Source organism: Fringilla coelebs (genome assembly GCF_963513975.1).
Source record: "Fringilla coelebs genome assembly, chromosome: 25".
NCBI classification, from domain to species: Eukaryota; Metazoa; Chordata; class Aves; order Passeriformes; family Fringillidae; genus Fringilla; species Fringilla coelebs.
Genome location: NC_140051.1, coordinates 7,096,943 through 7,112,931, shown reverse-complemented (window position 1 = coordinate 7,112,931; position 15,989 = coordinate 7,096,943). Strand labels below are relative to the sequence as shown.

Genomic DNA, 15,989 nt, shown 5'->3' with positions numbered 1-15,989 from the left:
CCCTGAGGAGTCCAAATACGGAGTTTGGGAATATCTGTTTCACTCCCACCTCTGGAAATCTCTGCTTTAGAAAGCAGAAGTAGCAATGAATGAAATACTGGATTTCACAGTTTCCCCAAGGGTTAGCAAGGCTTGGGGCAGGAAGAGATTGTCACCTCCCTGGTCCCCATCCCAGGGTCAGTTTTCCCTGGTCAGAAGGCAGAATTCAGCTTAAGGTTTGTAGCGCCGTGCAGAACAGAGGGGCTCCTGTCAGCAGGCAGAGCCCAGAGCCTGCAGCCGTGTTTAACCTCCTGCTTCTCCAGCCGTGTTTAACCTCCTGCCTCTCCAGCCGTGTTTAACCTCCTGTTTCTGCTGTCTCCTCCCTGCAGGCCCGAGGTGCCGACATTCCGGACATCCCGGGGGAGCTGCCGCTCCGCTCCTGCGGCAGCACAGCCAGCATGAAGGTCAAGAATGTGAAAAAGTAAGAGCAGACTTCTGTGATTTTCCCGTCTTTCCTGGGATTCCAGTTTTGCTGTGCTGAGTTTTGGCTGTTGTGCTGCAGTGCAGGACACTCAGCAACATTTCTGATGGTGTATCCTCAGCAGAGCAACCAAAATCCATGTGGAACTAAGGCAATTGGAGCTAATGGAGCCTAAAACTGGGCATGGGAGGTTTTGCTGGCTCCCTCTCCTCTTTCTGGCCATAGAAACAAAGCTAGGTAGGGTTTGAACCTCACTGTTCAGTGTTTTTAATTTTCTTTAGCAATTCTTCCTGAAAGTGATTAATTAAAACAAAACCACAATAGCACATATTATAACAGAACAATTATTTTAATAGAACAAAAATCTCAAAAGAAGCCCAGGCAATGTGTAAATGTGATAATTTTCCCTGTCTCCTTATGCTCTGGAAAGCTAAACCAGGACAAGTGGGTGGCCTATATGTATTTTTTATCTGATATTTTTTTCTCTTCTTTTTGCATTCTGCCCTCTGTAACTCCATTTGAATAGATTTTACACAGTTTTCCCTTCTAAGGGATATTTTTTCTTCCCTGATCTCCCTTTTTTTTTTTTAACTCTGTGCTCATGCTGTATTTCTGTCTCTGCCTGTCTCCCAGAGACTGTAAACCAAGTCATTATGTGTGCAGCAACAGCGATCAGAAATGATCAATATTACTTTTGCTAAAAATGCTGACTTGAGGGGCAGAACTCCCCGAGACTGATGGATCTGAGCCTTCAGCTCACCCCTCTAGTGCTCTGCTGAGAGGGAAATGGCTCTTTGTTCCAGTGCTGAGCAGCCAGATGCTGCATCTCACTTCCCACTTGTATCCCCGTGGGAAGAGGGAGCTAGATAATGACAATCTCATTGGCTCACCACCAGGAATATCTATAGGAGTCTGTAATAGCTTCAGCAGAAGCAGAAGCATGTTGCAGAGCCAGAGGAGCTCTCCGGCAGCCACCAGTGTTGCTGGAGACACTTGGGAATAATTATGCCTGATTTTTGAATTTGCAAAAGGCAAAGGATAAATAGAGTTTGTTCTGCACCCTCAGATACATCCCCCCGGGACTGATGGGCTGTGATGCCTTTCACAGGTAAAGTTCTGCTTTCCTCGTGTCTCGTGTAAGGCTGTGGATGTGCATTTGTGAGGTGCAGCTGCTTGTCCCTGCTCCTGTCCATCCTGAGGGGTGTGGTGCTGCTGGAATGTCTCACAGCTCTCGAGGGATGCACTGGGATGTGGTGCTGCTGGAATGTCTCACAGCTCTATAGGGATGCACTGGAAAAGCCACTTGGCATTTCAGCTTTCCTTTCTCACTTGGTTCCCTTCCCCACTGTTTTGGCGCATCACATCAACAAATCCCTGTGTTCCCTTGGCTTTAGGATGAGAAAGTGGTTGCTGTTTTGTTTCAGTAGCTGTTGTTTATCTGTGTTGAGTGGTTTGCATCCATCTCATGGTGTGCTCTTGGTGTGCTCCAGGTTATCCTTTACAAAGGGGCACTTCCCGAAGATGGCTGAGTGTGCACATTTCCACTATGAAAACGTGGACTTTGGCAACATCCAGGTGAGTCTTGGATTTCTCTTACACATAAAACACCTTGTGCTTCCTGCTGGCTGACCTGGTGGGGGGTTATAGAGGGACCTCCACTGAGGCTCATTGAGTTTGTTGCTAAATGTTTAGTGGTAAGAAGTTAAAGCTGTAGAGACTTTATTTGGAATTGCTTCTATGTGCTGGGGCAGAATCTGAACTCAGTCATGTGGAGCTCTCCTTTGAGCTTAGAGATGGTTTTATTTCCACTGGATTTGGCTGATGTCACTGTTTTAAAACTGTATCAAACATTCAGTCTTGAGTCATCTGTAATCACTGCGTGCGTATTTTTGGTTTGAGTGTGTGTGTGATTAAAAAATTGTGTGAATGTATTTATGTAAATATAAATAAATCAAATTTACCCTTTCCCTTAGCTCTGCATTGTGCATTGCAGCAGCTGTGTCATCAAAATACCAGAAACTGCTCGTCAGCCCGAGCTGCATTTCTGGAAGTGTGCAGGCTTTGCTCCTCTGTGATCCCTCCCTCAGGAATACAGGCAGAAGCATTTTCCAGGGAGGGCTGAGACCCAGGAGTTTCTCACAAACAGGACACATTTTGTTCTGCACTTAGAGGAGCAGGAATGCCTCCAGCATCTGCCAGCCTTGTAGCCAAAAGGAGGTTACAACCTTTGCATTTGTAAAACATTTCCTGTAGTACCGAGTGAATTATTTACAGCCTTCCATGCTGCCGTACTTGACACTTTTGCAAGCAGAATTATGCAGCTGGGTTTTCTTCTCTGTCTCAGTAAAATTCTGGCTGGGAAGGAGCTTGGGTCCTGTTCAGGGCTGGGATCTGCTGTTGCTCACACTTGGTGGCTCTGGGAGGGTTGGTTCTGGGGTGTGGGCTCTGCAGACCCAGGCACACAAAGTACTGGGCATGAAATAGAGGGCAAGGAGCTCAGTTCCCGTGGAGGCCCCAGGAAACAGGCAAGTAGGGGCAGAACTGACTCTGCTGGAAACTGTTTATTTTCATTTTCTGTGTATAGGAACAGCATGGCTGATCCATGTCCCTGCTTTCTGTCTCCTGGTAATTTGCTGATTTGGCACAACTAATTTTTCAGTAATTGTGGAGAGAAGTTTTATGTTGGAGTAGGTCTGTGTCTGCACAGGTGTGGTTTTTGCATCCTGTGGTCCTCCGAGTTCTCCCTCCCATCATCTGGGGGTGTTCAGCACAATGTGTGCATGGCACATTGTTTTGATACCAATAATTAATTCTTTTGTGGGTTGAAGCATTTCCTGGGATGTTTTCAGGATGGCAGGGCAGACCAGTGGGGCTCATCTTTATGTTTGTGAGAGGCAGCAGTAAGACCAGGTGATGCATCCTTTCCAGGTTCTCATGAAGGACATTCTGCTGGGAAGCTCCCACGAGCAGGATTGGTTTAGCACTGCTTTTTGTGATGTCACTGCTACCCCTGCAGCTTCCCCTGCTCTTGCTCAGTGGTTTCCTGGCACAACCAGACCAGAGGCTGTAATCTCTGCCTGAAAAACAGAGATTGTGGAAGGATGTAGCACAGGAAATAAAAATGGAATTGGTTATTGAGCTGTTATTGGTTTATCTCATCCCTGAGCTGTTTTCTGTATCCGTGCTGTGAAACCAGGAAGAAAACAGGGGCTGGTGACAGCATGTGAAAAACTGTCATAAAATCCAGACTGTGTGTGTTGAGGGATCAGTTCTCTGTTTCCACCACATCTGCCTTTGAAAAACCCTATGTGTTTAGTTATTTGTGTACCTAAAGCAAAATTTGTGCCTAATAAGGTGACTCAGGCCCTCTGTGCCTGTAGTTGCTTCCTTTTCTTAAGCAAGGATTCTGATAAATCCACACGGTGTCAGGACTTTTTTATATGGTGAAAAATCTCTTTGAGAACAAGAGCTTTGCTGCTGAAATGCGAAAAGATAAAGCATTGCAGCACTTCCTTAGAATACCAGTATTAATGGTAAAATAAATGAAAGCTGTTAATACAACAGCAGTATTAGTTGGGAGATTTAAAAATAGGTTCACACAGGGCTCATGCATTTTAATCAAGTTGGAGGCTCCTTTGTGCTTCCAAGGTAGGGCAGAGAATAGCAGTGGGCTGGAGTGATGGGAAGTGACAGCTTGGCACCTAATAGAGAATTACTGAGTTGCATCTGAGGGCTGGTGGGTGTAAACTGCTTTCAAAATCTATTCACTGTTAGAAATTTGCATAGTAGAAAATGCAGCATTATCTGTCCATGTCAGGGATTGTGTAATGCTGTCTATTAACAGCCTGGCCAAATTTCAGGTTGTTTTGTAACATTTATGTCACTTATAATATGGTCTCATGGTGCAGGAGGTATTAATAGCCTGACATTTCACCTGATGAGGTAGTTTTAAATTAAATTGCTGAGAGGTATGAAAAGGGATTTGTTCTTTCTAATCCTTGCACCGTGCTAGTGAGGCTGGGTGCATTTTGGGGGGTTTTTTCTCTTCAGAAATTTCCTTCCACGCTGCTTCCAACAGCAATATCTTACCCATACCTGTGGCTGGCCAGCCAGGCATGTGTGGCATCCCAGGAAATTGCTGGTTGCCAGGCAAAGGCAGTGATGTCAAAGCTGTACTGACAGGTTACAGGTTAAGCCTCACAGATTACATCAGGGTCCAAAATTCATTGGCATTTTGCTGAAATGCCTTATGTTCTTTACTGTATTTATTTTAAGGGCTGCATCATTAATTTTTAATTTCTAATGAAAAGCCAGGTTCTGCCTCATAGATGTGTTTTAGTCTGATATGGGATAAATATTCAGAAGTGTGGTTCAGCTTTTTTGCCATCCATCTCCCAGGGAGATACAGTGTTTCTTGTCAGTTTACCTTTTTCCTGATTTAGCTTCTTCTCAATTTACATAAAATACAAGGTATCTCCACTTTAACTTTTTTGACCTGGTTCTCACTCATTGGACACATTGATGGTAAGTCTACATAAAAATCTTTGTACAAATAGAAGGTCATTTCCTAGTGGTTAAATTGCATTTGTACAGAAGAGTCTGTAATTACACCTGTGAAATGATAAAAATGCCCACTGTTCAACATCAGCACTTTGCATTTAGCAAGTACAGGCTTTTTTTTATATTTGTTTGGTTTCTATCAGATTTATAAATAAATAACTGAAAAGAACTCATCAAAACTCTGTGGGACTTATTGAGGCAACTTCAAATTCCCCAAGTTTAAAAAGGTGAGATAGAAAAATGGATACGGAGTCCCATATCCTTCTGCTTGCATTAAGAACTGACTCTAGACTAAGACAGAGTTAAATTTCTTTTATTATTTAAGAAGATAGTAATGTAATTCAATAACTATATGCTAAAGAAAGTGCCAAGTGTCTGGGAGCATTTGGACAATGCTCCGAGGGATGCACAGGGTGGGATTGTTGGGGTGTCTGTGCAGGGCCAGGGGTTGGACTGGATGGTCCCTGTGGTCTCTCCCAACCCAGGATATTCTGTGATTCTATCAAATACGGTTTTCCTTTACTTAGTGCTAAATGCCATTAATACAAACAGGAGAAAGAGTGATTAGAAATTCCTTAAATATCTACTTTCTACCAGGAATTAATACTCTGTTCTTCACTTGAAAGAATTAAGACATTATCCTCAGCTGAGTAGGTTTTGGTAATGGAATATGGAGAGCTGATCAGCTCCACACTTCCCAGATAATATTCTTTGCTCCCTCGAAAGCCATTTGCTCAAGGCAAGTGCTGTAATGCACATTCATATCACTTCAGCATCTTGCATTTGACACAGAATTATCCCTTCCAACAGCTCAGTCTCTGTGTTTGCCTTGCTGTATCTGACATCTAAAAATAAATCCCTGTGGGAGCAGGACTGGGTTACAGATCCTCTCCTTATCAGTGCAGCCTTGGCAGGGCCATGGCAGGAATTGTGTTATCAGTGGTAAAGGAAGTATTTGAGGCAGAATCACTTCCGCCTGCGCAGGCATCAGCTGCCAGGAATTGCTGTCAGGAGCTGAGTGCTGTGGGAATGCCTCTGCCCAGCTGATGGGCTGCCTCCAGCAGCAGCTGGGCTTTGCCCCTGGAATTGGATGGTCCTGCTGTGCCTTAGGAGTTAGAAACATTGCAAAGAGCAGCTCGCTTCTCCTGTGCCTGTTGTCAGCAAAACCTGCTGAGAAGATCCTTTTTGAGGTCATCTGCTTTTGGTTTGCCTTTTTTTCTTTTATATAATGATATTCCAGGGAAGGGGCAGCATGGGGGAATGTGCTTGTGAAGGAGTCTCTGTAAGATTTTTCCTAAGATGGATTGCAGAGGAAGCAAAACTGGTAAAGCCTGGCCGGATGCCCTTGGCTGGGGTGAACTGGGATAGTTTCAGGTGCCACAGCTGAAAGGAGCCTTGTGGATGAGCTGGGAGCAGCAGGGATCAGGATGCTCCCTGCTCTGTGTCTGCCTGTGGTGGGACAGCCTAGCTTGGATCTCTCCACCAGGGATTTGACCCCAAGCCTGCTCAGTGCCTGCAGGGCAGGAGGGTTTGTTTGTGCCCAGCTCTTCTGTGGGTATCATGCTGTCAGTGTGTGGCAGTCCAGGAGCAACATGAGTAGCTCCAGGCTGCAGTATCATTTATCCCACTCATTTTGTGAAGTGTTTAAGAAGGAAAAATAATTGATTTTTAGAGGTAAAACATAAAACAGCAGTTCTCCGTCCCAGTCCCTCTAAAAGATGAAAGTTTCCAATAAGAAGCATAAAAATTGGCCTGAATTTTGGTGTGTGTTGGGGCTTTGAAAGACAATTTTGCTCTGTTCTGCTTTGTCTTTATGAATATTTGAGTGAGATTAGACCCACATTATGTGTGAAGAGAGGCCCCTTTTCAGTCCTTCATCTTTGGATGCTGTTGATCTCCTCCCAGAATTACCTGGCTGGATTCTGGTATGTTCCCCTTCTTTAAACTGAGGGCTTTCCCTCCCATTCCCTGTCTTCTCCGTGTGATTTCTTTCCTGTTGCCTTCCAAAGTGGTGCTGGGGATGTTGCAAGGGCTGTTTTAAGGACGTGGGTATATAAAAACAACTGTTCAGAGTGTAGGTGGAAACTGCCTCTATTAGCTTAATAATTCCAGCCATGACTCCCTGAAAATTGGCACAGCCTCCTGCCAAGATCAACAAATTTCAAAAATTTGGAGTCTCTGGGCCAAGGTTTCTGCTGCCAAAGGAGTTATGAAAATATTTGAGTAAGTTCACCTCAGATTTTGGATTCTGCTGTTTCCTGGTCTTGCTTCCAGCTTGCCACAGGCTCCTCAGAAAAATTCTTCCCTGGAACAAGATCACACCTGTGAAATTCCAGGTTCCCTGGTTTTTTCCCCTGGTGAAATGGGAAGAAATCCAGTGTGGGTTCTGCCATGGAAGGATAACTTCAGCTGTGGAGCTGTGACTGATCCACAGGACAGGAAGGAGGTCAAGGCTGGTGTTCTTGTGTGGATTTACTGCTAAATCTTTCTGAAGGTGTTTTACACCCTTTGCTCCCTTTGACTGACTGTTCTGAATCAGTACTTCATCTTTTTTTACGAAGGAAAGAGCAGTTGGGATGGCATTGCTCAGCTCATGGAATGGCCTCTCACAGGGACTCTGTATTTCCCTGGATTTATGTATCTTGATCAGCTGTGTCTGATTCCATCTATGTGCTTTATTTTAAAAAGATGCTCATGAATCTGTACCCATGGAAGGGTTGGCTAGAACCCACCAAGAAGTATTACAAACAAATGAGATTTTTACCTGTTGGTTCAGTACAACAGGTATTTTTGGGGCTTTTTTTAGCATCTCCTTTTTCTTTTGGATGTTATCCATATCTCCACAGGAGAACAGACCCATTTGGGACAGAAAACAGAGACCTCCTGCAGGAATCCAGCTTATTTTCCCTTCTCCAGCATTTACTGGAAATACAGCAAGCTTGTCTGTGGAATTGTAGGGATTTTTGTTCATTGTGCCTATTTGATGGCATGAGTAAATCTTCAAGTGGCTGTAATAAGCCCAGCTGTATTTTGACATTGACCTCCTGCTGTTTGCCAGCCCCATAAAGCATCCTTACTAACATGTTGCAGAAAAGTGTTAAAATTGCATTAATTAGTAACTGGAACACAGTTGTGTTGGAAAATTTTTCTTTCTTGCAGTTTAATGACCTGGAAAAACAGAAAGCTGTATTATATACATTATTAAAATATGTTATAAACTTGAAAAGATTCTGTGGGCTCCAGAAAAATAATGCCTGTTTTGGTAGGGCTTGAAGGGAGATGAAATCCCGTGAGTTTCTGTCTGTAACCAGCCATCCATTACCAGGAATGGTGTTAAAATGCAGTGTAATATTGGGCTCAGGGATCTGCCAGCATGCCAGGCTGGAGTGATTTAATAACTGCCTTGTAGATATGATCCCTGAGATTTACAGGAGCAGGGCTCTGTGCTTGCCCTCTCGTGGAGGTTTGTCAAGCCAGAGGATGGATGAGCTGTGAAACCAAACTTGTGTGGGAACATTCCTGTGCTGTGTTTAACCTGTAGCTGCCTACAGAAGGGGCAGCTTGTTCAGACCCTGCTTAGGGGCCACAGTTTGGAGGGCTGATGACAGAATTGGCAGCTCAGGGGCAGCAGCTCAGGCTGGGGGTGTTAAATGTTCATTCATTAGCTCAGCCCTCCCTGGGGTGGCTGCCCTGCCCTGCCCTGCCCTAGGAATGTGCTCATTCATTCCCTGCTGCAGGAGCACGGCTGGGATACCTGACACAGGGAGGGAAGGATGGGATGTGGGGAGAAATTCCTCCCTGTGAGGTGGGCAGGCCCTGGCACAGGGTGCCCAGAGCAGTCCTGGCTGTCCCTGGATCCCTGGCAGTGCCCAAGGCCAGGTTGGACAGAGCTTGGAGCAGCCTGGGACAGTGGAAGGTGTCCCTGCCATGGCAGGGGTGGGACTGGATGAGCTTTTGGGTTGGATGTCCCTTTCAAGCCAGACCATTCTAGGATTCTGTAACTCTGTGTCTGGAATATAAACTATCCTGCAACATTTGTTGACTCTCTTGGCTTTGACATCTTTCTGTGTAAGATTTGAGTGGACCACACATGCTCCACCTCTGTCTCCAGGTGTGCTCTGTGTCCTGAACCTTGTGACCATTTCCTCATGGTGCTTCCACCATGGTTTCCTGGTAATTTCCAGTCTTGCAACATCAGCACTGCTTCACTCAGGACTACAGTGTTGCACTGTGTTGTGAGGAGCTCAGGGTTGTTCTCTCAGGGTGAAATCAGGGAGGAGCTGTTGGAGTGCTCAGGACTGTCCTGTCACTGGCCTGGCCTGTGCCCAGCTGTCCTGTGAGGAGGGGGAAGAATTTGGGCTCCTGGTGTTTGGATGCTCCATGTGGAAGTGTTTGCAGTGCCATGGCTCTGGATGTGCAGCTGCACAGGGGTCACAGAGGGTGTTTCTAGACCTGCTGAACTGAGACCACACTTTTGTTTGTTTTACCTGCAAAAGAGAGATTTGGGCTGAAAATCTCCCGTCAACATAAACATTTCCAAGGGGCTGGGTTCAGGCAGATTTCTGTTTTTCAGAGGAGTAACAGGCATACACTCCCCTCACACGGACTGTTGGATGTCTGGAAGGCATTTGGAGAAGTTTGTGGGATTTGATGGGTTTGTGATTTTATCCCTTGCTGTGGGGTGTGAGCAGAAGGGGGAGGCTCCTGCTTCCCTGTCCTGCAGGCACTGACCCTCAGCTCTCCTGAGCTTCCAGAGCAGAGAGCTCTTTGGTCTTGACTCAGAATTCCAAAGGTAGCAATTACTGGCTTGTCATTTCTGGCCATTTTCTCAGCAGAACCTGCAAACTCAGGCTGCTGTTTTCCTGGCAAAGAAGCACCAAAGGGAAAGGGAATGCTCCCAGTACACGTGGATGTGTGGCTGTGGGCTTTGAAAAGCAAATACTTACACGGAGAAGCATGAGATTATCTCACTGACCCCCTCCCCTGAAATTTAACTTCTTTTATCTCTTAAAACTAAGTGAACAGACTTTGATTCTACTCACTAATTCTTGCTTCCACTCAACCAGATAAGTAAAATAAATATTAAGAAAAACTTACTCTGGGACATATTTTTAAAGTGCAAGACATTCCCTATCACCATCCTGAATTTCTTCCTTTCAAATAGTTCATTTCCCAGAAGGAGCTTTTATCAAAAGCTTGTTTAGGCTGCACAGAGATGTTTCAAGCTCCATCAGATGGTTTTTGGAGGCTCAGGGCATGGTTTGGGAGTTGCAGTCAGAATTGACAACTCTGACTGCAGAGAGAGCTTTTGGCAACATTACACTCAGAATGATGTAAGTAATAATTTAAGGGGGAGATGGTTCCTTAATATACACCCACAAATCTGGTATTAAATGAGTTGGAAATAAAAATACATAGTGCCATACATGTTATAGATGTTCAGAATCCTTGAACAGGCCTTAAAATCCATTTTGTTCCATTGGAAAACTGATGAAACTTATAAATATGGTTATAAAACAAACTGACTAGAAAAATGCACTTCTTGGGGAAGTGGCATTGCCTGGTCCTGACAGTTTATATTTAGATCCCAACTGAAACTTTTCTAATTTACCTTGCAGTGGAGCTGTAATTACTCTGTGTGGTGTTTAAGTGTGAATCTTATTTATTGCAAATACAACATGTCAAAACATTCAGCCTTTAAAAGAACTGATTTTGGACCAGGTTCCTATTTACCAGCTTGAAGTAGTTCAAAAATCAAAACATCTCCTGTTATTTTTACAGCTTGAGCCCAGGAATTCACTTTGCAATGTTGTTAAATTATTGAATAATTCTTTATCTGCTAAGTCCTGCAATAATTGTAGGTATAGCAGGGCTGGAATGGGCAGGAACCCACTGGGAGCTGGAGCCTTGGGGCAGAAAGGATTTGCATGAAAGGAGGGGAATGTCATATCAGGACAGGGGTTCTGTCTTGCTGAGGTGAGGGGAGCTCAGGGTTTTTGAGGCTTAATAAAAGGTGTGAGACTTGAGAAGCATCAGAGTGGTTCAGAGTCCCCTGGCTCAAGGTTTGATTTAGTGTTGTGCTTTGCCATTTGCTTTCAGATTAAATAAAAGCTGGGTTAGGTTTGGAAGCTCTTTGTGGAGGAGTGAGTTCTTAGGCTGGTGCACTTTGAATTATTGATAGGTTTTAGCAGGAACACTGAGCTCTGATGGGCACTTTGAATACACCCTGGACAGCTGTGCTGGGCTTTATTTCCCCTGGTTCCTCATCCCTTTGAACTCTTTTAAGCCTCCCTGTATCCCTCAATTTCCAGCTCTGTTCCACTAAGTGCAGTTCAAAGACAGCAGAGGGTTCTGCAGAGCTGCAGGCCCCAGGGATGCTGTCCAGGACAGAGGGGGGGTTTGGTCTGGAGCCCTGCTTTCCTCTCCCAGCTGACTTGAACTGCTCAGGCCTATCCAATGTCACAAAGATGCAGAACTTTGGCCATTAATCAATTCACTCTGAGAGTCTGGCAAATAAGTTCCAAATTTACCATTTACAATTTTCAGATAACCCAGGGGAGAGGGAAGACTTGGGTTTTTAACAACAAAATGCCCATGAGCTCTTATCATTCTTTGTGGTGCACCATATGGATGAATGGTTTATTTTCCTGTTATAAAAGCAATTAAGGTGTGGATGATGTGTTTCCTGTTAGGATGATGAGTGTCTGTGTCTTGTAAGCTGTGATGATCAGAGTAAGGATAAAACAGCCCCTGTAAAGCAAACTGTGTCTGCAGCAGTAACCCTGAGTTGAATTGCCTGCAGAATTAATAATGATCTGGATGGCAGCACCTTCCACACAGGCCCCGTGCTGTGGGGTTTGCAGGCTCTGTGTGTGTGCTCCAGTGTTCCACAGCAGTTTGATCACATTTAAAGGTGCTTGGCCCCATGGCTGAAAGTGGTTTGAGCTGTGAGAAGGGCTGGAGCATTTTACATCCTTCATGTGCCCATTTAGACAAGCTACTGTATCAGTGTTGCTATAGAGGAACATTTATTTTGCACAGGACTGTTGGTAAGTCATTATTTCATTATTTTCTCTTGAAAACTGCGATGTTATTGGTACAAATCTTAACTGAAATTCCAATATTAGAAAGCAAAATAAAGGTTTAAATGTCTCATTTGTCCACAGTATGGAGCAGCTTGGGAACTTGTTCTGGAAAGGTTCTGTTTTTCCATAGGACCACAGAAAATCTGAGTTGAAAGGGACCCCCAGGGATCATCAGGTCCAGCTTCTGTGTCTGTCCTGGTGTGTGAAGCAGAGCTGTCCTCTGTGAGGTCCCAGATTTGTTGTGACCTCTAATTCCCTTGCCTGGTGATTTAAAGGCTTAGCCATTTAGCTTGGGTCAGTGAGCATGGCTGGGTTAATGAGTCACACTCAGTGTGACAGCAGTGCCAGCCCAGGTGACTCTGGGGGCCTGTCCCAGCTTGGGTTGGGCCATTACTCTTGTCCTTGTGCTTGTGTGTTTAAACACTGCAAGAATTGAACCCCACAGACCCTTTTCCCTTGAAATGTGCAGGGCTGCAGGGTGAGGCCTCTCTGTGGAGAACAGGAGGTTATAAGCAGTGCATTGCACAGCAGAGGGTTACACTAACTAACCCCTTTGGAGAGTGAATGAAATGGTTAAAAACCAGAAGCCCAGTTCCAATTCCACCGAGAAGCTTTTGGGTAGTTCCCAGGACATGAAGCATTTCCGGTGTAACCCGAGTTATTCACAACCCACCTCTCCTGAAGTGTCATCTGGGAAATGTAAAGGTTAAAATATTCTTTTCATATCTCTACTATTGTATCTCCTGCCTCTGGCATTTTGGCAGAATTTTCTAAATTAAAAATGAAAACAGAGTTACAGATCTGTCTGTTACTCTTTATGCAGTTAACCTTGTAACTCCTCAAGCCCATCCTCTGGACTAAACCAATTTTGATAGATGGATCAAAAACCAAGACACTGTTTATGAACTACTTCACAAAATTAAAGCTCATCCTATTTATTAAGTGTTTCTAAGATAATTTCTTTAATACCCTGAATTTCAGGCATTTTGTTGTGCTATTCTTGCTGCCCATCACTGAGTCATACAGAAGCTGCATTTTTTTATGTGTGAAAGCATTTTTCTTCCTTCCCTGGGGTTTTGGATCCACACTGGATACTCTGCTCTTGCACAGTGCATAAATAACCTGTGAGAGGCAAGTAACAGAGTAATTCCTGTGTGTGCTTGTGTTCAGGAAAACACAGCTTCATGTTGTCCACCTGGCCTGCCTGTGAGCTTGCTGTCCATTTACATGTAACCCCAGTGCTGCTGGAGTGCTCACGGTGTGGGGTGTCAGGGGATGTGGAAGTGCTCCAGGCTTCAGGAGAGTCTGATTTTCCTGGCCTTTCTCTCCTTGCTCTAGGGGATGTGTGTTGTGACCCCCTGACTGGCTGTGAGTCCTTACTAGGGCTTATTTAGTGAACTAAGAGCTTCACTTCTAGGCAGATTTAGCAGGAATCCAACTTTGGCATCTTGTGACTGACCCGAAGAGCTCTAAAATCCCCAGTGCCTTCACTGTTTGGCAGTAAGAAGGTTACAATGCGTATTTCTGAGCATAGGATGCTTTTCAGTGCAGTGCAGAGTTTGATGTCCCTGGACTGACACAGAGTCAGTGAGGTTGGAAAGACCTCCTAGATCATCAGGACCAACCACAGACAATAGCATCCAGTTTTTCCACCATATTGTCTCTAAGAAATAGATCCCCAAGTTATAGAATGAGATAAAAAATTGTGAGGATTAAAAATTTCAAAATAAGTCACTTTTCCCTAGGGATTTTTCTGTGCAATCCCTTCAGTGTACAAGGATCTTCAAGGCTTTCTCAACCAGAGTGAAGAAACTTGTTTGTTTAAAGAAGCTTGAGTTTCTCCAGTAATTGCTGAAGACCTAAGATTTCAATGTGATCATTTCTGTCTCTTTCCCAAACTCATTTCTTTCCAGAACCAAAGTTCAGTGACCGTGGTGTCAATGGCTTTATTCTTAAAACCTGAGTTAGAGCAGCTTTGTGTTTGCTGGGAAGTGCCTTTTGCCAGAATTAGGGAGGCTGGAGCCTTATATATCAACCATTATGGAATTCTGAGTCTTATGGAGCCTCAGATGAAACATCTAAGTTTCAATATCTTCTTAGAGATTTTCCTCCTTAATTGGATTGAGTTGAAGCTAAACCCAAGCACTCATTTTAGGGCTTGTATTGGTGCCTGTTTGGACTTCTAGCAAGGTTTGGGCATCTCTGTTTTGGTAGAAAGACTGTTAATACTGATGATAAAGACATTAATCCCATTTCCTCTGTCAGAATCCTGGGAGTTTTCCAGGATGTAGCAGAAACAGGCCTTTTCTCTGTCCTTCCTCTTCATCCTCTTCTCCCTCACCCCATCACTGCTGGGCACACAGCAGTGCCTGTGGGTGTGAACAGTCCCCTGGTTTTACTCTGCAGAACTTCCCTCATGACTCCAGGGTAGTTTCTTTAAATCAGTTCACTCCTGTAAATGTCATTGGATGTTTTCATCACAAACACACTCAGTTCCTTCCTACCCTAACTTGTCTGTGTCTGTAGCTGTAGGATTGAGTACAGGTTGGGTGGGGCATCCTGGGCTAGTGGAAGGTGGAATGAGGTGGGCTTTAAGGTCCTTCCTACCCAAACAACTCTGGGATTTTCTGATCATTGTAAAATCTAATATTAAAGCATCATGTCTGTGTGTGAGGGAGGTTATGGTGCCTTGTTTTAACTGACTTATGCTTGTTCTGCACTTTGTATAAATGTTACTGTTCAATCTGGGAAATATTTACTGTGCAGAGCAGGTAAGGACTTGCAGTGTGTGGTCTTTTTTTTTTTCAATATGTAGAATAGACTTAGTTCTTAAACCCACTACACCTGCATTACTTGTGAGCTACATTTTGAATTCTGTATGCTTGTGTGAGTTGAATGTTGCCCAAAGCCTGCAGGTTCCCTGGGACACCCCTTTCTTCCAAGGAAGAGCAGTTGGAGAAGCTGTGCAGAGCACAGCTTGTCCTTGTTGCTGGTGAGGTCTGACATGGCTGGAGCTGTGAGGATGGGATTTGTGAGCAGGGGTTTGTGAGCAGCAGGAGACAGGACCATGTGTGTGGATGTGTTTGTGCACCTGAAGAGATGGGGAGGTGCAATAAAGCCCAGAGCTGTGAGTTTCCTGATTCTTTTAGTCTGGCTGAAGTTTTTATGCAACATTCAGCTAAGGGGGGAAGTTTTGGGTTCTTCTCCTAGAAAACCTTTTGTTTTAGAAAATCAGTTTGACCATGTACCTCTGCTGCTCATTTTCAGCCCCCCTTTCCCCCTTTTGCTGAGGGAGGTGCTTCCATGGAGTCTGTTCCATGTTTAACACTTGCTCAAGTTGTACAGAAATGGAAGTGGGTTAGAAAACGTGGATCAGATCTGTCCCAGCTGTGGGACAAGGGCTTTCTGTTTCTTTGGTTAAAAAAGCAGGGTGGGGGCAGATTGGAGATGTGAGGCTTTGAAGTATTTCTCATGCATGGGCACACAAAATCCTGCTTGCACCTTCCCCCAGCTCAGGTCTGGCAGAGTGGGAAGCTAAAGGACTTCATTGGGAAGTGCTCTTGCTGTGGCTGTGTTCTCTCAAAGTTCATCCAGTTTGGTCACAGCCTGACCTCTGCTTCATGTCAGGGGATGTAGGCACAGCCCCAGTGCCAGCAGTGCTGGGTTTCACACAGCCTGGTTTGTCCACATGAGGGGTTGTTTATCTTTCCCACTTGTGGGGTCATGGGAGGAAATGGAACAAGTTTCCCCTCAGCTTTTATCACTTCCTGCTGATAGGTAAAGGGGAGATTATTGTCCTTCACTTGCTGCTTCTCTTGTCAGCAAGAAAAGTTGGTGTTGAGCCAGATGATAGATAATGTTTGTTGTGGGGAAGGAATTCCCAG

The 15,989-nt window shown here is 44.7% G+C and overlaps 1 protein-coding gene across 1 annotated transcript in view; it reads left to right on the top strand.

The window, feature by feature from the left end:
• ARHGAP32 (Rho GTPase activating protein 32) overlaps window positions 1-15,989 on the top strand; it is a gene marked incomplete at both ends in the record, with an annotated part of 143,236 nt that overhangs the window by 15,839 nt on the left and 111,408 nt on the right. The window contains 3 exons of the mRNA XM_084221634.1: window positions 369-460; window positions 1,527-1,568; window positions 1,951-2,035. Of these exons, the coding sequence (XP_084077760.1) occupies window positions 369-460; window positions 1,527-1,568; window positions 1,951-2,035 (219 nt within the window). The remainder of the gene's footprint in view (window positions 1-368; window positions 461-1,526; window positions 1,569-1,950; window positions 2,036-15,989) is intronic.